General features: G+C 43.9%; 1 protein-coding gene across 3 annotated transcripts in view; it reads right to left on the bottom strand.

The window, feature by feature from the left end:
* Positions 1 to 1,149: 1,149 nt before the first annotated feature.
* The window catches only part of si:dkey-191m6.4 (rho GTPase-activating protein 22), a 47,998-nt gene continuing 25,573 nt past the window's right edge, over positions 1,150 to 23,574 (bottom strand). Inside the window, exons 4-11 of one of the 3 annotated variants that reach the window (XM_056297234.1) lie at positions 15,628 to 15,756; positions 10,828 to 11,035; positions 7,899 to 8,031; positions 7,543 to 7,616; positions 7,274 to 7,395; positions 5,886 to 6,341; positions 5,276 to 5,849; positions 1,150 to 1,751 (exon numbers count right to left, since the gene is read on the bottom strand). In XM_056297234.1, coding sequence (XP_056153209.1) covers positions 1,529 to 1,751; positions 5,276 to 5,849; positions 5,886 to 6,341; positions 7,274 to 7,395; positions 7,543 to 7,616; positions 7,899 to 8,031; positions 10,828 to 11,035; positions 15,628 to 15,756 — 1,919 coding nt within the window. In that variant the 3' untranslated portion in view covers positions 1,150 to 1,528. Of the gene's footprint in view, positions 1,752 to 5,275; positions 6,342 to 7,273; positions 7,396 to 7,542; positions 7,617 to 7,898; positions 8,032 to 10,827; positions 11,036 to 15,627; positions 15,757 to 23,574 lie in introns of all 3 variants that reach the window. The other 2 variants (XM_056297235.1, XM_056297233.1) reach the window with 2 other exon arrangements.

The following is a 23,574-nucleotide window of genomic DNA, read 5'->3' as shown; positions in this document are numbered from 1 at the left end:
AATACAAGATACATTCTTAATTCATGACTTCCATTCAGTTCACAATTCATTTTCACAATAATTGGCACCTTCTAGGGAGATTACGTTATTAAAATTCAGCAGTATATTGTAATATTATGAAAGGGAAAAAAAAAAAGGTGAACGCAGCCACTGTGTGAACTATGGGGGGGGGGGGATATGCACTACAACTCTGAAATAGCAGGCAACACTACATTTTCCTATTTAATAACACTTCCCTGAAGGCACAACCAGGAAATTCCATTGTTTTATGACGGCAGTGGTCAGCTTCATGTGCCAAAATCAACATGGCTTCCAATCAGGCCGTTCCAGTCTTAAGCTAGCAAACAACTGAGTCAGTCCGGCTTTGGTATGAACTGTGGACGGTACGTGGCCTACATGTGGGCTCACATGTCCGGTATATTATGGCAGCGTGTGATAAATTGTAAATGCTTAAAGTACTCGATAACCCTTAATACTGCTCCTGTTATGTCGTCTTTACATTAAAGGTACACCGACAACGTGTGCGCGGCTCACACACTAAACCGACCACTGAGGCCTTGCCAGGGAACGGAGTCGCAATAGGGCCTCCGTCGTCAGGGCGGATAGGTAGGCACACGAGAAGGGCCTGAGAACACAAACAGGAGTACAGGCGTAGCCATGGCTGAAGCCCCACTTTTCACTGGCTGCAAGCTGAATTAATGCCACTGTTACCCCCCCCCCCCCCCACCCCACCCCACCCTCCGCCAGATGAATTGTTTGAATAATTAATGCTCTCTTTCTTTCCTGCTGTTGGAGGTTCTTGAACACGGGAAACGGAATTTTGTGTTAACGTTTTACTAATTTGGTTCTACAGTATAAAATCTGTAATTAATCACCCGCAGTATTAATTTAGCATAGATACCACTGCACCAAGTGTGCATGTGTGTGTGTGTGTTGGGGGGGGGCTTCTATCATGGCTACCACTGTACAGCTGTACATACATATAAACAGAATATAGTTCCTTCAACTGTTTGCATTCAACAATAAGATCTCATTCAAAGAGGTTTAGGTCTCTCCCCCCCCCCCCCCCACAAAATTCATTCCGGTCACGGCAATGTAAAGTTGTGGTAGAAGAGGTCAGCGCTGTTGGAATCAGCAAATACCACCGTTTCGTCATCTTCCACTAAATGTATACAGCCACCTGCCTCGTTGCAACGCTGCCTCCTTGCGATGAAGAGGAAGTCTGCTACCGCCTTCAACTTCCATTCCGTTTCAAGCCGGCTTGAGGAAGCGCTGCACTTTTTAAAGAGGTCCATAATCCCCCAGATTCATCTGGGGAGCGCTGGCAAGTCTGTTCCAGTCTGATACGCCTGTGAACTTTCTGTCTGTTCTTGATAAGTCAGTTCCATTAAACCCACCCTGAATTTACACAATATGACCTGGTCCATTTTTTCCCCCCTTGAAGGAATGCCCTGATTCATTATGGAGGATCCATGCCTTTTCTTTTTCTTTTTTTTTGCACCACAGATCAATTTCTGGCCATATTGTCTTATATGTCACTGGTCCTTGCCCCCAGGGCGAGATCTCCCAAAGTGGAAAAGAAATCCTCCATCTCCTTCTCCAGCAGCCGGTTGCGGTTCTCTGCATCCTCCCGCGCCCGCTCAGAGTTCCTTAGTTTGATCTCTAGCATGCGTTGCTTCTTCTTCTCTTGCTCCATCTCTTGTTCCAGGCGCTCCATCTGTGCACACAGAGCCACGCTGGACTCCTCCAGCCTGACAGGGTCAAAGAAAGGCAGACAGGGGGACAAAGGTCATGGTTGAACACAGCCTTCAAACAAATGCACAAGACCTACTTTGGTGTGTCTTTCTCAAACAACAGTACATACTTCATGTCCTTATGCATGCTCAATAATCCAGGTAAGGCAACCACAGAAAGTTGAATCAGTTCAACTGGACACAACGTTTAGCGGAGAAATGTTTCATAACTCATTTAAGTGACTTCTTCAGTCTCAACTGGCTGCAGGTGTCCCCACCCTGATGAACAATACAGTGGCGTAACGACCCAAACCAACAATCGGTTTCATATGCAACTTTCCGTGACCATTAACTAGAATTACAGTGGCCATGTGTTGCAATCACAGCATTGTAAGATGGCAAAAGATGTACACTTAGCCCCCCCGGGTTCAGGGATGGTCGTTCCCTCTTCACACAGATGGCCTCTTTGACTCCCCGTTCAAACCAGCGTTCCTCCCTATCAAGGATGTGCACATCCTGGTCCTTGAAAGAGCGGCCGCTGGCCTGCAGATGGTGTAGGCTGCAGAGTCCTGGCCTGACACGTTAGCATCAGGTAGGTGGTCGTTTTTAGTTGAGACTGAAGAGGTCACTTAGATCAGTGTTTCTCAACCGGGGGTCCGCGGACCCCTAGTGGTCCGTGGTGTAATTGCAAGGGGTCCGTGAAAATAAAATATCTTTTAAAAAAAAGATCCTATGACATTTATAGAAATGGGATTATTTTACTCAAATGTGACAGACCTTTATCTGCCTAAACTATAAAGGGTAACGGGACTTTTTTCTCTAATTACATCTGTTTCACAAGTGTAATTTATTGTATTTTAATAAGAGATCTCGCTCCCGTTTGCATTGTTAAAAGTTACTGCATAAAAATCCTGTTGTTACATATATCTGAAAGTTACTGAATACATATTCTGTTTTGTTACATATATCTGAAAGTTACTGAATACATATTCTGTTTTGTTACATATATCTGAAAGTTACTGAATACATATTCTGTTTTGTTACATATATCTGAAAGTTACTGCATAAGAATTCTGTTTTGTTAACTATATCTAAGTTACAACTGAAAGCTCTTATTTTTGCCCCAAAGAGTGAATAAATGCCATAATGCAACTTAAAATGCAGTTTCTACTGTTTCTATCAAATTGCAACCCCCCTCCCCCAAGATCAGGTGGAGGGGTCCTCAGGGTAGATCAAAAATACGCAGGGGGTCCAGCACCCCAAAAAGGTTGAGAACCACTGACTTCGATGAGGGATGAACCATTTCTCCTGATAAACATTGTGTCCAGATGAGCTGATTTAACTTTCTGTCCGTACAGAGTTTACAGACATAGTCACATCATTAGTGAATTGGAAACATTCATTGTGTGGTAATAGGACCCAGTTTCCCCTCGGGGATGAATATGAAGTATTCTGATTCTGATTCTGATTGGTTACGCTTTACAGATCCCTGTCAGGACGTCTGAGAAGGCCTCGTATTTCGAAGCGTATTTTGTATTTCTCTATTCATTTTTATTGTTATTCTGAGATTTTGTTTAAATGTCCCTTTGTTTTATATCTTTTTCCAAAATCAAATGTCAAACTAAACAAATAAAACTGGAGTATCGTGTGTCTTCCCTCTGTGTTGGCAAGGGAAAGCCAGGGAGTGTGACGATTTCCACCCGGCGGTTGCTGGGTAGAAAAACAAACGGCACCGGTTGGCTCCTCTGGGAAACACATTTTTTTTGTCGAGTGGTCGCAGTCCACTAATCAAAAGTCGATTAAAAAGGGGGCGTGGTCGCCTGAAGGCAAATTCGCACGGGACTGCGAGACCGCCAATCACGTAACGAGAGCGGTCGCGTCGAGAAGTTTCGAGCGAGCGAGAACCGACAAGATGGCGGCCGCCGCCGGCGTCGAAACGAAAATGAACTTAAAGGAACTCCTGCGGGATTTAAAGGATGAGGAACAACTTTATGAGCCGGCAATCGCCCTCTCCATCGAAAAGGACGGGAGGATGGACTTTGTTTTGAAACGACAAACTGCCACCCGGTGAGTGGCTTTATCAAAGTGTTGTTATTGATGCTGGAAGCTACATGCTAGTAGGCCTCTGGGATTTCCGCCTGTCACGCGTGCTGAACTTCGATATTCTACTGAGTTTCTTGCGTCGACCGGACCGGCTTGGTTCTACGTGGTGCCCCGTGTGTCCACCTCCGCCCCTCCACTGTGTGCCTCGTCTCTCGGCCGTCAGCCACCCGTCCGTCTCACTTGTAAAGCGAGCACTTCCGGTTAGCAGCACACTCATTTTGCATACATTGTGATCAGTTCTGTTATTTGCTGGTTTCCTAAACACACGGTGTCGCTTCGATGGCAGGTGGAGGGCAGTGCACACTGGCGCTCGCACTGAATTAGTTTGGGTAGTTGTTATTGGCATTATTTAATTAATACTGTAACGTGCACGGAGAGGTAGACACGTTGGTCCTTGACTAACGGGTACGGTTGACCCCTTTAGTCGACTGGTTAACGTTGTCGCTTGCGGAGTGGGAGACACGGGTTCGCGTCCCGGCTGTGGCGACGGTCTCCCATATTGCCCCCCTCATTCGCTACATTACGTTACGGGTCGGTAACATAGGCTCTTATTTCCTTGATTTGCCCCCCAAGTAGCCACAGTTCACCAGTTACAGACACCCAAGGCAAGTGACTGTGTCTCTAACATTACGCCACCCCGCTATTCTGATATTCGTATCACAGGGACATTTTCCTGTACTATAAAAGTCACTCTACACGCTGATATTTATTTTCATGCATTTAAAAAAAGTCAGTCATGTGATAGCTTACTTTTTGATAAGTGTTTGCTTGGAATGTACTATGGTCACTAAGACGTTGCGTAGTTACAGCCAAACATGGGCTAGGTGGTTGCTAGGTTGTTACTAGATTGTTGCCAGGGCATCATAGGTGGTTGCTATGATGTTTACTGGGTGGTTGCTAGAGTGTTATTAGTTGGTTGCTAGGGTGCACTAGGTAGTTGCTGAAGTGTTACTAGTAGGTGCCCAGGGTGGTTGCTAAGGTGTACTAGGTGTTTGTTAAGATGTTATGTAGTGGTTGCTAAGGTATGCTAGGTCATTCCTAGGGCATACTAGGTGGTTGCTATCATGCTACCAAGTGGTTTCAAATGTGTTAATAAATAGGTTTTTACTAGAGCTTGAGAGGGTGTTCTGACTGGTTGGTAAGGTGTACTAGTTGGTTGCTAAGATGTTACTTAGTGGTTGTTAAGGTGTTACTAGGTCATTTCTAGAGCATACCAGGTGGTTGCTAGGGTAAGTGGTCATACTGTTTTGGCTCATCAGCGTGTGTGTGTGTGTTTGTGTGTGTGTGTGTGTGTGTGTGTGTGTGTGTGTGTGTGTGTGTGTGTGTGTGTATATAAACAATTTTGCAAATATTTATTTTCCTGCACTTAAATGAAATACATGATGATGATAGATCAAATAATTTATGTAGCCACAAACACCAATTGTACACTGGCTTACTTTTTGATCCTCGCCTCGTATGCTGTTTTCTGTTTCTTTAACTCGTCCTTAAGTCCTTCCATGAGACTGCCCAGGGTCACAGACCCCTCGTCCCCTTCCTCTGACATCACAATGGATGGCACGCCAGACACCACGGCCACATTCTCGTTCTCGCTGCAGGCCGTGCTGCTCATACACAGCTCCATGGCTTCGCAGCCGTCGTCCTGCTCAGAGCTCCTGTCTGTCCCTGTCCCGCCTTCCCTGCCTCTTTCAATCTCTCTGTGGCTCTCTGCCCACTCCCCTTTTTCTTCAACTCCACTCCCAGCCCCAACCCCACCTCCACAGTTCTGGTTCACTGAGGGCTCACTGCCACCTGAGTCGACGACGGAGATCTCACAGGAGGACGTGGACCAGGGTGTGCTAGCAACACTGGGCACACTCCCCATACTGGAGGAGGTAGTGACGTTGTCATAGGTGGACAGTCTCTGGGTGGAGCCTGTGGAGTCACGGTCACGGGTTGAGCGCTCCCCCGAAGAGGTGCGCCGGTGGCCCCTCAGTGATGACAAACCATTCATCAGCCAGTTCCCACCGCTCCCTCCGCTCCCACCGGCCCCACTTCCTCCTCCACCACCAGATGACATGCTAGCCGTGTCTGCCGTGGGCCCCCCGCCACCCTGCTTGGTTTGTGGCTGTGAGCGGGGCGCTGAGGAGCTTTTGAATGTGTACTTCCAGGAAGGCAGCGTCTTTGATTGTTTACTTGGGCTGACCACCGTCTCCCCCTTCCCTGTTGAAGACCCCAGTTTGGGGGCGGGGTTGGGGCTAGAGGCCTGCGTCGGGGTGACTGCCGCACACAGTTTTGCATCCAGTGATGAGGCACTGCTGTGGAGCTCGTTGTCTGGGTTGGAGGCCGGGCCGCTCTGGAGGTCCTCCTCAGAGATCCATGCGCCAAGGCTGCGTTGCTGGAGCTGCGGCCCATGAGGTGTGAGCTCTGGCAGAGGCACCGTCGGTCCTTCCTGGTCCCTCCCTGAGTACAAGCGGTTGTGATCTCTGATGAGGATGGTCATCAGGTGCTGGACCAACGAGGTGCCTGGAGAGGAAGGGACACCGTCAGAGAAGATATTAGTAGCACATGGTTGGAAATCGGTGTAGATATCACTCATGTTGCATTATATGCAGCATAGATAAATTGCAAACTGTATTGAGACAAACAGTTCTTTTTAGATGCAAAACACCTCACCTGGCTTCTAACTCATTCACTCACAAACTGACATGGGGTGGGTGAGGGGGTGGGGGGGTTACAGCCCCTCCAGAAATGTTTATGGGTGAGTGTAACTAAAAATGTGAGCTGTCGTAAGACATTAAAGGTTTAGCATTTTTTAAGTTAACAATATAATCCATGTATCCAATCCAATGCATCTATGACGAGTTGTCCTTGTTTGAGCATCATAGAGTCAGGTAGTGTACCACAAAGTTCTAGTTTCTTCGAGCCACCAGGTTTATCCCTCCATTGCTTGGAATGGTCATAATGGCGGCATATGCACAAGGTTTTATGATAACTGCTTTCCACGTAACCAACTTTTATATCCATCCACAAGATATGGTGTACCAAAACTTAACTTTAAAATCATGTAAATAGCAAAGTGCTTTTCTAACAATGAATAATAGTTCAGCACCATTGTCTAACTTGTATTAAATGACGACTAACATGAATGAAATAAATGATAATCACTCCTACTCAAGTGATCAGATGCAGTAATAAAAACTAGTAATGACTAATACTAATAACTAGTAATGCAGGACTGTGGTACTGCAGAGTGAGTAAATATATTGGTCTGGTTGGGGGGGATGAGGACAATGGGGATGTTATTACTACATGTAATATGTATTTAAATGTGTACTTGAATATTTCTGTCAATGTTTTTTTTTCCTGCAATGCTTCAAATAGAGTGGCTATGATGTAAGGCAAATTTCAGAGGAATCTGACAAAGTTGTATGGTATTGTATGGCATTGTATCATACCTTCCATGATGGCTACAGGGTCCTCCATCTTGGGTCGGAGGATATTTGGTCCAAATACCGTGGCGAGATTCTGGACACTCATTTTGTTCTCATTACAATGGGACTGGACCTCATCAAGGAACCTGAGGAAAAGAGGATATGTCTCAGGTCAAATATCAAGATGCAAACTGATTATGAAATTACAAATATGCATGAGTGTGCTACAACTTATTGTGAAAATGACAAAATGTCTGTCATTATATAAGGGGGGAAACTGATGGTGGACTAACTTGCATATGTACTTGAGGAGATTGTAATTGGGCAGAGGTAGAGTGTTCACTTGCTTTCCAAGCTCCTGGACCCCCTGATGAAGATGGATCAGACAACTGTTAGACAAATACAACTTAAACACACACGCGCGCACACACACACACACATTAACCTTACCCTAATTCTAACCGTAACCCTGAAACCAAGTCCTAACCCTAAAATAGACCCTTTTCCTTGTGAGGACCTCTGAAATGTCCACACAAGGTAGGTGCTGTCAGGTTTTGCTGTCCTAATGAGGACATTTGGTCCACACAAGGATAGCTAAACATGTACCCCCCACCCCCACACACACACACACACGGGCGTACATGCATACCTCCTCCTCATCTTTGGCCAAAAGCTGTGCGCAGGTGAGGAAGTCCTCGTATTTGGAGAAGGGAACGACAGGCTCGGGCAGCTCCCTCAGGTACAGCTTTAGCAAGGAAGCCACCGTGTGGACATCTGTGTTACTGCAGAAATGTACAGAGCCACATTTTACATGGTAGACGTTCAGCTGAGAGTCGGTGCAGCAGTAGCGTAGATTCCCTAATTACCAACATGAAAAGCAATGAATAGTGAAGGTGGAAAGGGTCAGGGCCAGGGTCAGGGCCAGGGCCGCTGGCATAAACACTCTGTACTGTTACTTGGAGCCGCTGGGGGGGGGGGGGGGGCACACGATCAGTGGGACTTTCTGTGTCGCTCGTGAGTAAACGTTTGGTCCAGCGGCGTTATTATGAACCCCACGGCACTTCTATGTAAGCCACGCCCCACAGACGCGCCATCTTGTTGAGTCAGCTGTAGTAACTTTGAATTTTGCTCTTTATTCATGCTCGTTTTTGAAATGCGGGTTTGTGAAAGCCACGTGACTTATGGCCAAGATCCAGAATTGGCTTGCGAGCCAAAGGTTCCCGCCCAGCTGTTATAATAATAATAATAATAATAATAATAAATGTGTGTAATAAAGTGAAACACATACAGAGAGAACACGAAAAAGCTAAATTCGAGAGGCTTTGGGAGTTTTAGGGTATATTTTCTATACTGTACTGTATTATATGTAAATCATACAGTAATTTAATTTTGTAATTTGAAAAGTTTGACAGTACGATTGGCTTGCTGACCATTTGCATTTTAGCGATGTTGAATTGTATTTTTGTCGATCATATGTAGAGATATTAGTCATATTTTGGATAACTGGATAATTTGCATGTTTGGATAAAGTTGCATTTGTTGTGCGGTTAATAAATAAGCCTGGAAGACATACACAACATACCTATATGTAATGTCTTCTAATTCATATTTAAGAAATAATAATCTCAATTGTAATCTTTTCAGGAGCGCTATTGAAATATCTTGGAGCAACTTGCACTGCACCAGGGCCATCTACCTTGTCAGCTGACATGACTGCTACTTAGGAAACATCATTAGACTTCAGGGGCATCTACTCCCTCCTCTGATGTACGCTGCAGAGGTCATAACTGTTGTACCACAGCCTTCTACATCCTCCTCCAACGTGAATACAACTGCAGAGGTCATAACTGTTGTACCACATCCTTCTACATCCTCATCCAACGTGACTGCAACTGCAGAGGTCATAACTGAGGTACCACAGCCTTCTACATCCTCCTCCAACGTGACTGCAACTGCAGAGGTCATAACGGAGGTACCACAGCCTTCTACATCCTCCTCCAACGTGACTGCAACTGCAGAGGTCATAACTGAGGTACCACAGCCTTCTACATCCTCCTCCAACGTGACTGCAACTGCAGAGGTCATAACTGAGGTACCACAGCCTTCTACATCATTCCCTGATATTCCATGTTTTTAGGTCACAAGCAAACTGTTGTTTAAATTTAAATCCTAGGGCCGGCCTTGGCCAGAGCCATCGTTATCTGACTGCATTTCAAAAAATACATGCAATCCATATCTATGTAGAATAGTCACATGGGACAAAAGGCCTCAAAAAGTATTAAGAGTCAGAAAAAGTAAAGCGAGAAACAAGAAGATTGTTTTTCTCTTTGTATAGCAAGTGGCCTCATGCAATTTTCTCTATATGACTTTCAACCATAAAAAACATGCATGCTCTTTTTTTTAAGAACAAAATGTATGCTGATTTGTGCTGTTAATTCTCAACATTGCAAAACACTGTAGAACAGTGGTACTCAGACTCGGCCAACTCAGAAGCCACATTGACAATATTTTTTTGGAAAGAGCAACATTACAAAAATATGCCTCCTCACCCAACCTTCGTAGGGTCATAGGTTGCTGCTATTGGCAAACTGGATTATTAATGTTACTGTTGGAAACTGAATCATGCTGTGATGGAATGCACCAACTATCACAAAGAGATAAGCCTCATGCAGGCAGGAGTGTCAGAAATTGGGAGTTACAGACCATTCACTGAAATCAATACTCAGTGCAGAACTTTGTGAAACAATAAGAACTGTTCCATTACACCGGACTCTACATAAGGATTCAGCTCATTCAATGGAGTTCTACAAATGATCTGTGGAGGACAGCAATACACCTGTACTGCATCTAGTCTGCCGCAAATTCGTCAGAAAAAAGAAGAGGAACGTTACTGCTTCAAAGTGTCTCAGACAATATGTGGTGAAATATTTGGTTAAAAAGCATTAGAAAACGCAAAATTGGGGACTTAAAGGAGCCACAATATAGTCATCACAGAGCTGTATGCGGCTCGTGAGCCGCGGTCTGAGTACCACTGGTGTAGAATTTCTAAAATTCACTTCACAGCTTAGCACCATGTTAACTGCGGTTGAACAGATAAACTAGCGCCCCTGTCAGTTAAGGAACTTGTTTTGTGTTGTATACACAGAGGTTATGTGTGGTTGCACAGAAAGACTGCACCAGCCACAGTTAGTAAGACAAGCAAGACCATATGAATTTATAATTGCTATAATTCAGTAAACTAGCTTTCAACATGACTGCCTATACAGACCACACTTTTATATTCACTGAGCAGGTGTTACCTTGTCTATTATGAACCGCCCTACAGTTAAAGGTCGTTTCTTAATAAGATTTAATGATGCCTTTACAACTGCATTATTGCACATTAGCATAGCAGTTTGGAAAAGAGTTCCCAGACATTTTACCTTTACATTCTATATTTACCTTTATCTTGCAGTTTTAAATGTTTTGGCTTGTGTCTTTTTAAATTTGAATTGTTGAGCATTTCATTGCGCGGGCTGCACTGTGTGTAACTGTTGCACATTATGAACAGTCTTGAAACGTGACTTCTCTTGGACTACCTGTCAAAAAGAGGCTTGTCCCCGCAGTCGAAGGCCTCCTGCAGCTCTTTGACCAAGTTAGCTTGTCCCGGCATCCTGAAGAGACCCTCCTCATCCAGACCTCGCTCCCTGATGAAGTCCACACACTGCTCCACTAGCAGGGGGGCAAGCCGAGGACCAAACTTCCGCTCATACTGCACCGTGTCCTCTAATCGCTGGCCGAAAATCCCTGACAGCAAACAGAGGAATGCCACATGACATGTCTGTTTGTTAATTTATTTGTATGTTTAATTTTTTTCCGCTGAGGATATACAGTGTCATAATGTGTAGAAATTTACATTTTTATGACCGAGTTCATTTAACACTTAACAAACTACAAAGAATGCAGAAAGCATAAATTCAGGTTCCTAGACACCAACGACCGCACAATCCAGACAACCTAAAGGTACAATATGTAAGTTTATCAGCTTAAACAAATTAAATTAATACATCCACACAGGAATCGTATAAGCATGCTAATCCAAGTATTGCTTTTACAAAAAAAATCTGTCTCTATGTTTTGAAATGTTTCATTGCCCTACAAAATCTGTTATGTTGTGATGTGAATTTAAACACAACAGCAGGTCCCTCGTGGGTGTGTAGGCCTTGGCTGCCAGTTCAGTTTCTTAGTTTGGATGGATCCAAACTGAGTTGGCTCATAAGGTGTACAACCCATATGCAGATGGCAGAGTAACAGATTTTGGAGGGCCGAATTCATTCTAGCCTTTTAAGTCAGGCACTAATATTGTAATACACCCCCCCTCCCAAACATTATATTTTTACACACCACTGGAGAAACCAGGAGATGATGTGTGTTGCGTAAAAAAAATTCTTTGATTTTTTTTGGACTATGCATGAGATGAGATGAGATGAAGGACTACACAGCATACACATCTATTTTGGTCATGGAAGAGGTGCCAGCGTGCAAATGGCAATAACCCTACTTCTTATACCCCTTGTCACTTGAGGCGGTGCGTGTGGTTTCGCGCGGAGGTTTGTGGGTGTCGAATGTTGTATCCCCTGGAGGATATTCGCATATCCTAGATAGTTTGCATTCTCCATTCCACACGAGGGAATAATTAAAAATGAAAAATTATAATTCAAGAAATGTGGAGGGAAAAAAAAACACTTTACCAATGGAAACAAACGGACGCATGCGCGTTCCCGCGACATCGCGGGTGTACGCGGACATGCACATAATTCCAGGGGAGACAAAATTTTGCGCCACTCGCATCGCTACATTTGCGGGTATAGCGTGTGGTTGTGGGATTACACCCTCCGCATCAGTAAATCCTATAACGAGATTTAGATTAGCGGTGCAAAAAAAAGGGAGAGAAAAGTGCCCCCGGGCCGGCTCCCTTCCGCGGGACGTACCTTTCGACCAGGCGCAGCAGTCGCAGCCGGCGGACAGTTCCCAGTAGTCGTAATACGTCACGTAACACGGGCCGTAGGAGAAGAGCGCGGGGTTTTCGTACGCGCCGATTTCGCGCTTGCGCAAGGCGGACGGCCGCAGCGAGATGATCCGCTTCGGCTCGGGCATGACGGGGCGACGCCCGCGTCGAAACTGGCGCAAAACCAGAAGAACTCAGCGACCAAAGGGGGCTTCGGGAGACCCGGTGGAGGTTTTGCTGGGGGGGGGGGGGGTACGTCTGCGCTGCGCGTTACTGGGGCCAGCGGGTCGGCGTTGCCCGTCCTCCCTCTCAAACGGGGGACGTGGGTGAGAATAAGATATGTGAGATTCACTGTCCCAGTGTCTCTCACCACAGGATAGGGGCGTCACCACATTTTTTTGGGGGGGGGGCGGGTTGTCTGCTAAGTGGGTCTGGGCAGGGTGCGAATTATGTGTGTGTGGGGGGTCTGGGTGCAGAATGAGCTTTGAGCCCCTTAATGAATCAGCAAATCAGCTATTTTGAACAAGGGGGCGATCTAAAACTTAATTGAAGCTTAATTAAAACTGAATTGAAGTTGGTGGTTGAGTTTTTGATTATTTGATTGTTGGAGCAGATTTCTCATGCCCACCCCCCACCCCCCCACTACACACAGACACGTACACCAAATGATGTAATCTGAACACTGGCATCCTCCAGGAGAGAGGAGAAGAAAAAAAGTGATGGGATAGTTGTTCCCCATGAGTTTTGAGTGGCAATCCCCATGAAATAATAATTGGGCACGTTTGTACATGGCTTTGAATGGCTTAAAAGTTTGGCTATACTGTAATTCTATTTTAATATTAAGAACATTGAATAATATTTTTCAAATAATTTGAATGGTAAGAGTTTAAGGACCCATCACACTGACTGACTAGCATCTACATCAGTTGGTGTGTCTTATGATTGTGGGGTCTATAGCTTATTTTTAAAAAATAAAAATAAAAATAGTGTCTTAATTGCTACACTGAATTTAGGGGGACTAACCCCCCCCCCCAAAATAGGTCTTGCGACGCCGCCGTTGCAGGATATTATGAAGTCTGCCAGCTGTTCTTTGGGTTACCACGTCTTGCAGTCTTGAATTAATGACATATTAATGACGTCATGATTGGCCCACATAAAAAATAAACAAAGCAGATGTGAGGCTGTGCAGCTATAAATGTGAATCAGGTTTGATGAAAAGCTCAGTGAACGCCAACGCCTGCCACCCGACCCAACCAATTGAAATTACAACTGATATCATACAAGCTATATACTGCCCTCTTATCTAAGTGTTACTATCGCCCCCTGGGAATATACCAGTCCTTTGTAACGTAAAACCCGTCTAACCAGCTGACCCTTATAGCTCAATTTACACCCAGCCCGGCCAAGTTATATTTCTGGACCCTTGTCAAGTACAGTACTTAGACAGGAAGACTGGAGGGGGACGAGTGGGAGCGTCAGGAATACTGCTCAGATGCAACAGACGGGCTTGTTTGGAGCAGGTGATGTTGGGTTATAATATACATGAATGGTGTGCAAATTTGTATCCCGCAACTCATTTTAAACCATTTTAATCATTTCAGAACAAAAACAAAGACACCAAAACAGGAAACTGTATCCAGGAATTACCACAACTCATAGTATAACTGCAATGTTACTGATGTGTTGTCGCTTAAAAAATACAGCCTCTTCCTCACCACGCCCATATGCCAAATATACGACAATGTTACGTAATTTTTTTAATGGAATGGGGGATATTTTTAGCTTCTTTTTTTTTGTGGATTACTCCCCCCCCCCCTTTTTTTTTTCTTCCCAATTGTACTTGGCCAATTACCCCACTCTTCCGAGCCGTCCCAGTCGCTGCTCCACCCCCTCTGCCGATCCAGGGAGGGCTGCAGACTACCACATGCCTCCTCCCATACATGTGGACTCGCCAGCCGCTTCTTTTCACCTGACAGGGAGGAGTTTCGCCAGGGGGACGTGGCGCGTGGGAGGATCACGCTATTCCCCCCAGTTCCTCCTCCCCACCGAACAGGCGCTGTAGCGACCAGGACACATACCTACATCTGGCTTCCCACCCGCAGACACGGCCAATTGTGTCTGTAGGGACACCCGACCAAGCCGGAGGTAACATAGGGACTCGAACCGGCGATCCCCATGTTGGTAGGCAACGGAATAGACCGCTACACTACCCGGACGACCCATATATATGTATGTCCATTTTTTAATGGAATGGCAATATTTGATGGAGTTTGGTTTACTGATAGTTTTTTTTATTGTCATGAATTTCACCCATTACATCCATCCATTATCCGAACCGCTTATCCTGCTCTCAGCGTCGCGGGGATGCTGGAGCCTATCCCAGCAGTCATTGGGCGGCAGGCGGGGAGACACCCTGGACAGGCCGACTATCACATGGGGCTGACATACACACACACACCCGCCACACACATTCTTACCTAGGGGCTATTTAGTACGGCCTATTCATCTGACCTACATGTCTTTGGACTGTGGGAGGAAATCGGAGCCCCCGGAAGAAACCCACACAGACACCGGGAGAACATGCAAACTCCACACAGAGGACGACCCGGGACGACCCCCAAGGTTGGACTACCCAGGGGCTCGGACCCAGGACCTTCTTGCTGTGAGGCAACCGCGCTAACCACTGCGCCACCCTGCTGCCCCATGTACAAATTGCATGAAATTCACATTGCAAATGTTTTATCATACTGTTGCAATGGACCATTTTTTATATTCCCTTTGCAGTGCGTGTTTAGTTTTCACTGACAACTGCACTGCAGAAAACGCTTACCTCAGAATGAATCCATTCCCGTATAACCTAAAAATAAGGTATAGGCCTACCGCCTGACCGGTATAGTTTCCAATATTAACAGCTACTCTCAAATTAATTTCAAGCGGTGCTGCTCGATCCCGGGATCCCACAGGGATGAAAACAATCGGCCAATAGGAAATGAAGCGCACTGTGGTAAAATATCGGAAAGAGTCTAAATTCACATGTGGGGCGAAAGTTAATCCCTCGTATGTTGTTCTAAATGAAGTAGGCCACAAAAAGAATATACTGTAGATTGCTGCTGTATGCACTTCCGATGTATAAATAGTTGACCTCCGCCTCCCAGGGGGAGACTATTTCTGTATATTTTGTTGTTGTGGTTGAATATTGTGTTGTTTGGCGTTCTGCAAAGCCATTTTTCCAGCTGAAGCCCTCAGCTTGAGTAGCGTAGATCAAAACCGGCCGTTTTGACGTTTCGCTGAAACCGACCCCCCTTGGCAGTTTTGTGCGTGGACGTGAGGTGTTTTTGAAGTGGACTTGACGTTGTGTTTTGAGGAGCGGTTTCATCAAGGTCGGCTTTACCTCCTCCAAACGGTGCCCAGATCACCCGCCGTATGGCCTTGACCCAGTCATCCATGTCTGTCTGGGAGTTCGCCATGAGCAGGATGGCTTCATGGCTGATCGCTGCCCTGTCTTTCTCTCCTGCTCCACCTACAGGGAGGGATGGAGGGAGCAGGGAGTGGGTTGGAGATGGGAAGAGAGAAAATATTTGGAGATTAGAAAAGAAAAAAAAACAGCATGAGAGAGACCAGAAGAGAGGGGTTAGGCTTTAGAAACGACCTGATTAGTAAATTTAATGGGGGACAGAGTCACCAAATCACTTTTATTTTGATTTATTCCTGTTTTCTTCTGATGGAAAATGTCAAGTCAAGTCAATTTTATTTGTGCAGCCCAGTATCACAAATAACACATTTGCCTCAGGGGGCTTTACAGCAACACAACATCCTGTCCTTAGACCCTCGCATCGGATAAGGAACAACTCCCTAAAAAAAAAACTTTAACGGGGAGAAAAAATAGGAAGAAGCCTCAGGGAGCGCAGCAGAGGAGGGATCTCTCTGCCAAGACGGACGGACGTGCGATGGATGTTGTGTTAACACAATTTACACAATACAACACCGAAAGAGGATCACAGAAGTATAATGGAATTGTAAGATATATGAAGAATATGACGAGGAGGATGACGAGCAGTGTCCAGACGCCACCGGCACAGCCCGGACCCGAGCCACGAGACCAGCATCACCGCGGAGACCTGACAGGAGGACAGACTACACATGCACACAGGGGAGACACATCACACCATTCACATGCACTGGAGAAGAGACAAGAAAAAACAGTCACACATCAGAGTGAGAGAAGGATACAACATCGGAACAGCATAATGGAATTATAAGGTATTTAAAGAATGTGATGAGGAGGATGCTAAGCCGTGTCCAGGCGGCGATCACCATCACCATGGAGACCTGGGAGGAGGACAGAAAACACGTGCACAGGGGAGACTCGTGTCACACCATTCACACACAGGTGAAGAGAAAGGAGAAGACCACTCAGAGAGAAAGAAAAGACGTGAGAGACGAGACAACAGTTTACAGTCGTCAGTAATCTGTACTCTATAATCTTGTTGGCAGAACAGTGCTTAGTAGATTTATTGAGACAGAAACTGACCCACCATGCAGTACAGGCCCATCCTTTATCCAAATTTATTGCTTTTTCCAACACAACAAACTAAAGATGTTCATCTTTTTTTTTTTTCATTTTACAGTGGGACTTTAGGAACCACTCATATTCTTACAACGTTTGAAGAGATATGGTCACTGCATTTACCGTCTATATTTAATTCACAAGAAAAACTCATTGATCACAGTTTCCTAACATAATAACTCTGTCAGAAATTAGTTTATTTATGAATCATTTTCTGGCTGTCCAGAAGAACTGTTCTGCTATACAGCATTAGAGCCACTAGGTGGCAGGGTTGCTCTCTTAAACGTATCCTTCAATGAAACCAGTTAATGAACCTCAACAGTTATTTTACTTTAGATTCACATTTGTTGATGTGTCAAGCCACGAGTTTAACCAAGGTTAGGACAAACTAAAATTCTTAGCTTCTCAACATCGGGCAACATGCAACTTATGGTTGTAAATGCGACGGCCAGCGACCCTAAAATGAGAACGCATCAGAGCATCGTGGCATCGTAGCACCGTGGCATACTCATTCAAACGATAGGACCAATGTGTACAAATATCGTTTCTTTTTCTAAACTGGAAAGAGAGCAAATAAGTTTCTTCACACATGGTGGACATTTTTTGTTTGTCTTTATTGTATATGATCCTGATTTTTACATTTAATATCTGTTGCTGTTTTGTCCAGCCAAACACACGGTCTCTAAGTCAAAACATTAGATCCACGCTTAGCTTACGTATGTCACCCGCCTGGGGGAATTACATGGTATTTGATAGTGTTGCCTCGAGTCATTCAACTGTAAGAGAGGAATCCAAATGTAAACATTGGTGCCATAAAGCTAAATGTCACCCAGCTCTGCAAACTCACACCGCAATGATGAGCAACACGTGTGTGCACGTGCGCACACACACACACACACACACACACAAACAAACTTCATACACACTCAAAAACACACACACAAACACATACATATTGTGTTGTGCTTTGTGTTCAAATGCTGGTCCCTGGTGTAGACGTTCTGAAATAGGTACCTTTTGTAGTTGTGATTGACAACACAGAATGCTGCACCTGATGAACTATAAGGCAGTGTTTCAGCGGTTTATGATCAAATGAAGGAGAAATATGCAGTCAGAGAGCCATAAAAAACAGGACACTGAAAACTTTACGTTGGGTTACCGCAACCCATAAACCAATGTTCCTGGCATGATATTCATGTAGTGTCACTCAGACAATGGTACCATTGTGCAAGCAAAATCTAAGCCATGCTATTTCTTTTTCTTACTTTGAGTTTCCATAAAGTCAAATAACAAGACTTAGATTTATATGTTAGAGAGACAGATGCCGTCACTGTAAGCCGGAGGTGTTGTGGATCTAAGTGAGCAACACAGTCCCACACAGGCAGATTGGCTGAGAGCTGGCTGTCATTTGATTATAGGTTCAGACTCTTTGGCAACAAGACAGAGACATACTGTCTTGTGCTATTGGATATGCAAGACACCCTCCATCAATGGGGATAGAGAGAAGTAATGAGAATCTTAGTGACTCGCTGCAGACAATCATCTCTTCTCACAAGCTAATTGTTTTCTGTATTTTGCCTTTGTTCAGCAAATTGATTTTTCATGGTGAACTTTTCCCCCAAAATTTCACATTATTAAGTAGGTATCCCAGTTATTTTGACCTTATAATATCTTCTAACTGCGAGTGTTTTATAAGTCTTTGGATTATCTAAAGTTATGATTCAGAAAAGTTTTGAAATGTGGTCTATCTATCGATCTATTGATCTCTATCTGTCTGTATCTGTCGCTGTCTATATTAAAAATACACATACAAATATTTACACACACCATGGGCGTCGCAGCTGTTATATCCCACCCAATTTTTAAACTTATTAGTTTAGACACCCCCCCACATTATCATGTTTTTACCATGTCTAAAATCAGTGCATCGGTTTATCCACTCGGTGTTCTTTTCCGAGCGCTGTCAGTGCTTTATTATCAAATCCATTCCGCTTGCTTATTGAGAGAATGCCCAAATCATTGAAATGCCATATTACATTTTTACTGCTACCTTGCAGCCAGGCACATTCTCACATAGCATGCACACACATACACACGAGTGCCAATCATTAGCTATACGGCGGGTAATGGAAACACATGAATTTTTAAAAAAAACTCAAAATACCGCAAAAAATGTTTTATTGCATGAGGGTTTTTCAGATGATTCGACAAGGCAATATTTTGCAAAATTGAAATGGAAACACCTTTTTTGCATTAAAGTCAAGGTAGCCAGTTTATAAAGAGCGATGGCTATGCGCTTCTTGGTTGGAACTGGCTCCCTTGGGCATGATATGCAGGCACAACGAGGGGTCCTATTGCATTGCATAACTCATCAACTCATATAAAGATGATGACCCAGCCGTTTTTAACCATTATAAACCCATGTCCATTTTGCCTGCTATATCAAAAGTACTTGAAAAGCTCATCTATCAAAGATTAATCGAACATCTTAATAAGTACAATATTAAAGATACACATCAGTATGGGTTTAGAAAGAAACATTAAACTTGTATGGCACTTACACATCTAATTCATGAAATATACAAAGCTAGAACTAGCTAAAACACTAGGTATTTTAAGTATTTGTTTACTGTGCACATTATATAGACAATCGCAACAAGTCGTAGTAGGTCAGTCTGTGTTGCCCTCCCTATTATTATTTATTTTACACATACTTGCTAGTTGACTAATATTCTACTTTATGAGGAGCAATTTTTTAGTGTACTGCTTGCAGTGTCACAGCCTGGTACTTCAGAGTCAGTTGTATTTACATACACTATGACTTGCAACATCTTCCAGCACTCTGGTATCAGTTTCCACTGCTATGCTGATGATACACAGCTTTATGTGTCCGTTAAGTCCATTTCCACTCTCCCCATCAGTAACCTCACTGCTTGTCTCCATGATATACAGATATGGATGACTACCAATTATCTGAAATTCAACAGTAGTAAATCTGAGCTACTCCCCATTGGCACTAAATCTACCACTACTAATACTACTACTTTTGGCTGCTCCCGTTAGGGGTCGCAACAGCAGATCATCTGTTTCCATCTCTTCCTGTCCTCTGCATCTTCCTCTGTCACACCAGCCACTTGCATGTCCTCTCTCACCACATCCATAAACCTCGTCTTTGGCCTTCCTCTTTCCCTCTTCCCTGGCAGCTCCATATTCACACTCTCAAAAACTAATATTTGCTCACTCCCCATTGCTGGAGCCACCATACCTGTCTCTGCTTAGGCTAAGAGCCTTGGTGTTATCCTAGATAGTACCCTTTCCTTTTCCAGTCATATAAACAGTATCCCCCGGATTGCCTTTTTCCATCTGCACAACATCTCCAGACTACACCCTGCTTTAACACAACACTCCATGGAAGTCTTAGTCAATGGTTTGGTCGCATAAAGCATTGACTACTGCAATACAATCCTGGCAAGGATCCCCAACAAACGTATTCACCGAATTCAACTCATCCAGAATTCTGCAGCACACATTATTACACATTCAAAGTCCACGGACCATCTCTCTTCCCTGCTGATTCAATTACATTGGCTTCCTGTGTCATAGCGGATTAATTTTAAAAATGTATTACTAACATTCAAAGCTCTTCATAATCTATCCCCTGCTTATCCCAGACCTCCTTCAGACTTACACTCCATCTCGTTCTCTGCGGTCTTCACCAGCAGGTCTATTGGCATTACCAGCCATCAATCTCAGCACAGTGGGTGCCAGGGCTTTCTCCTATGCCACACCCAAACTCTGGAACTCCATTCCCTGTCACATCCACTTACTGGACTCCATTACAGAATTCAAAACTGCCCTTAAAACCCACCTTTTTAACCTAGTATACTCACTTTAACAGCATCAAATTCATCTTCTTTTTTTTGTTGCTCCCCCTGTTGTATGCTTTATTGCTTAGTGTGTTTTATTGTTGATTGCAATAATGTTTTTTACTGCTTTGTTTTATTGTATTTGATGTAAGGTGACCTTGAGTGTCATGAAAGGTGCCTTTAAATAAAATGTTTATTACTGTTATTATTATAAAGAATATACTGCTCAATAAGCAATTATCACTCCACCACCTGTCTTGACAAATCTAGATTGAGAGCGAGTCCGAGGCAGGTGCAGAATGCAGGGACAGCAGAGAGAGCGCCATTGCTGAGGTGAGTGGCGAACGGGGTTTGACAGTTTAGAATCGTTTTTGGTGCAGACTATCATCTGAGAATTTTATGGAAATCAGCGGGGGTATTGAATAGGAAACATTTCAGTCAAGGAGCACCACGGTAACCGGTTCCAAAATTCTGATTCCAAGGGAATCATTAAAGAAATTCAATATCAAATCTGCCTATCGGTTCCAAATAAAATTCAGTCGCACTAAAGTTAGTTTCCGTTTCCGTGGCGGCGGCTTCCGTAGTTTCCGCCTCCGCAAAGTAAATGCGCGCCATCGTGGACCAGAGCAAGCGGCGGTCGAGAGTGTGGCTTAATTTTGTCTTGAAAAATGAAGGGTTGACCCACAACTTATACATGAGCAAATTGCTATAAACTGTATGCAGATACTGAAATGTGTTTTTATTTTTTCCTGTGCTGAACGCTCATGTTTCTAAACAGGAACTGTTTCTGATTTAAGGAGTTTTAACACCCGGTAGTCCGGACCAGGGTGTGACAGTGTCTTTATTTCTTCATCATCATGTGTGAAGACAGTTGTTGTAAATGTAAATATAAATCTTTTAAATACGTTTTTCTTCTGTGAAAAGCATGTTACCTGTTTTGACCCCGCCTCTCAAAGAACCGGAATTGAAAAGCAGAACCGGAATCGGAATTGTTGAAACCCAAACGATGTCCAACCCTAATGGCCAGTATAGCCAGGAGAGCATCATATATTTGAAAATGTGATAACTCAATGTTATATCATTCTTAGGTGAACCATCCTAGGCTACAAACACTCTCAAACTGTAAAATCCCAGTGCACCCTCAAATCTATTGTCATTTATTTAAGAGGTGTAGGCCACCCTTACACCTACATGCTAGCTGACTAATATTTTAGTTGTAAGTTATTTGCTATTTGAAATGTTAGAAAATGTGTATTTTTTAGCCAAAATATATAGCAGGTGCCACAAATGTTATCCAGCTAACTTGATGGATTTGGTTACACACTCCTCAAACCTATGCCACTTGTGAATTCAAGACTATTGCTTTTCATGAATGGTGGTAGATGGTTGTTACATTGATGCCTTTTGTCATGAAATGTTGCCCTAAATATTTATGTGGAGTGCTTCTCAGTAGCGGTGTGTGTAAAAATGTGTGTGTAAACAAAGCCACCAAGATAACTGGCTAACAACATAGTCTAGCTTTGAGACACGGGCCTCAAGTCCTGGTGATTCTTCATATAAATAGAAATGATTGGAAGATGAATGTAGTTTATTGTCCTCGCGACTTTACTCATTGATTTGATAACAAGGAAATTCATTTAACAGAAATTGCAATTGCATGCTAGCATAAAAGATACGCTCAAGTTTAAATGAACAATGAGTGGTTATTAAAGATGGCTCTGAATTAGTCATCGAATCAATTTATGAACTTATAGATAGCTTTTTAATATCTTCAAATATGTGATCTGGGGCCAACCACTTCCTCTGGAGGAAATTACAAAATGTACCCGTAATTTTTCTCATGCTAGTGTAGCCAGATTAAAGTATCAAACCACTGTTAGAAGGCATCAGAATACAGGAAATTACATCTACTCTGTTAAAAAAATGTTCTGGGGGAGGCCCACCAGACCCCTGTTAGATTGTCCCACCCACATTTTAGTGCTTCCTACGCCCATGACACATAAATATTCATTGTATAAAGTGAGCCAATCAAAGGATTAACAAAGATGGAGAGGAGACTCAGACATAAAGGAGCCTGGCCATAGCCAATGCTTCCTTGTCGGCTCCCCAAAGCCTGATTATAATACACACACACACACACACACACACACACACACACACACACACACACACACACACACACTTGAGTTAGTATCAGGAAGATAGGCTGTGAAATAATCAAAACATCCAAAGTCAGACTTGATAGAGGAAGAGTGCAAAGATCCCATTTGGAGACAATTAAGACTGCACTTCACTTATCCCTCTGACTGTGGCTTTAAAGAGCGAGAGACATTTTAGAGTCAACTTCCCTTTAAGTGCACAGTCTGCCATGCTTATAGACTTGATAAATTTGTCTTCAGTGCTACTACTGAGACCAGAGGGAGAAAGAGAGATGGTGACATTTGAGCCTGAGAGGAAGTTGAATGATTCACTTGATTTCATTTTCCTGTGGTAAAAAGTGTGTGCGTGTGTGTTCCCGTCGAGTGTCGCCATGCATGGAAGATAAATTTTCCTTTAATGATAATAGCGCCAGCTCTCTAAATGTCAGGCTGCTCATGGACAGCATGAATCATCAGAACAAGGCAAGAGGAGGGATGAATGAAGGGTCGATAGAGACAGTTTTACTGAGCAAAATAAGAAGCCCCATCACACTGTGAGCTTACCAAATGATCATTCTGGTTTGGATGCAGTCGCTTTATATTCATCATCCTAGTATGTAAGCCAGTCTCCTTAACCATCAAATGGCAGCCAGTACGATGGGAAAATGCTACACTTGATATATTTAAGATTGGAAAGCAGCCCTTGGATTTAAGGCAGTTCAGACAGTCTTACCCAGACCGGGGTAGCAGATTGGTGTAATTTAGTA

This window comes from Lampris incognitus, chromosome 17 (assembly GCF_029633865.1).
Source record: "Lampris incognitus isolate fLamInc1 chromosome 17, fLamInc1.hap2, whole genome shotgun sequence".
Lineage (NCBI taxonomy): Eukaryota > Metazoa > Chordata > Actinopteri > Lampriformes > Lampridae > Lampris > Lampris incognitus.
Note: the sequence above shows the minus strand (reverse complement) of the source record. Positions and strands in the feature narration are given on the sequence as shown.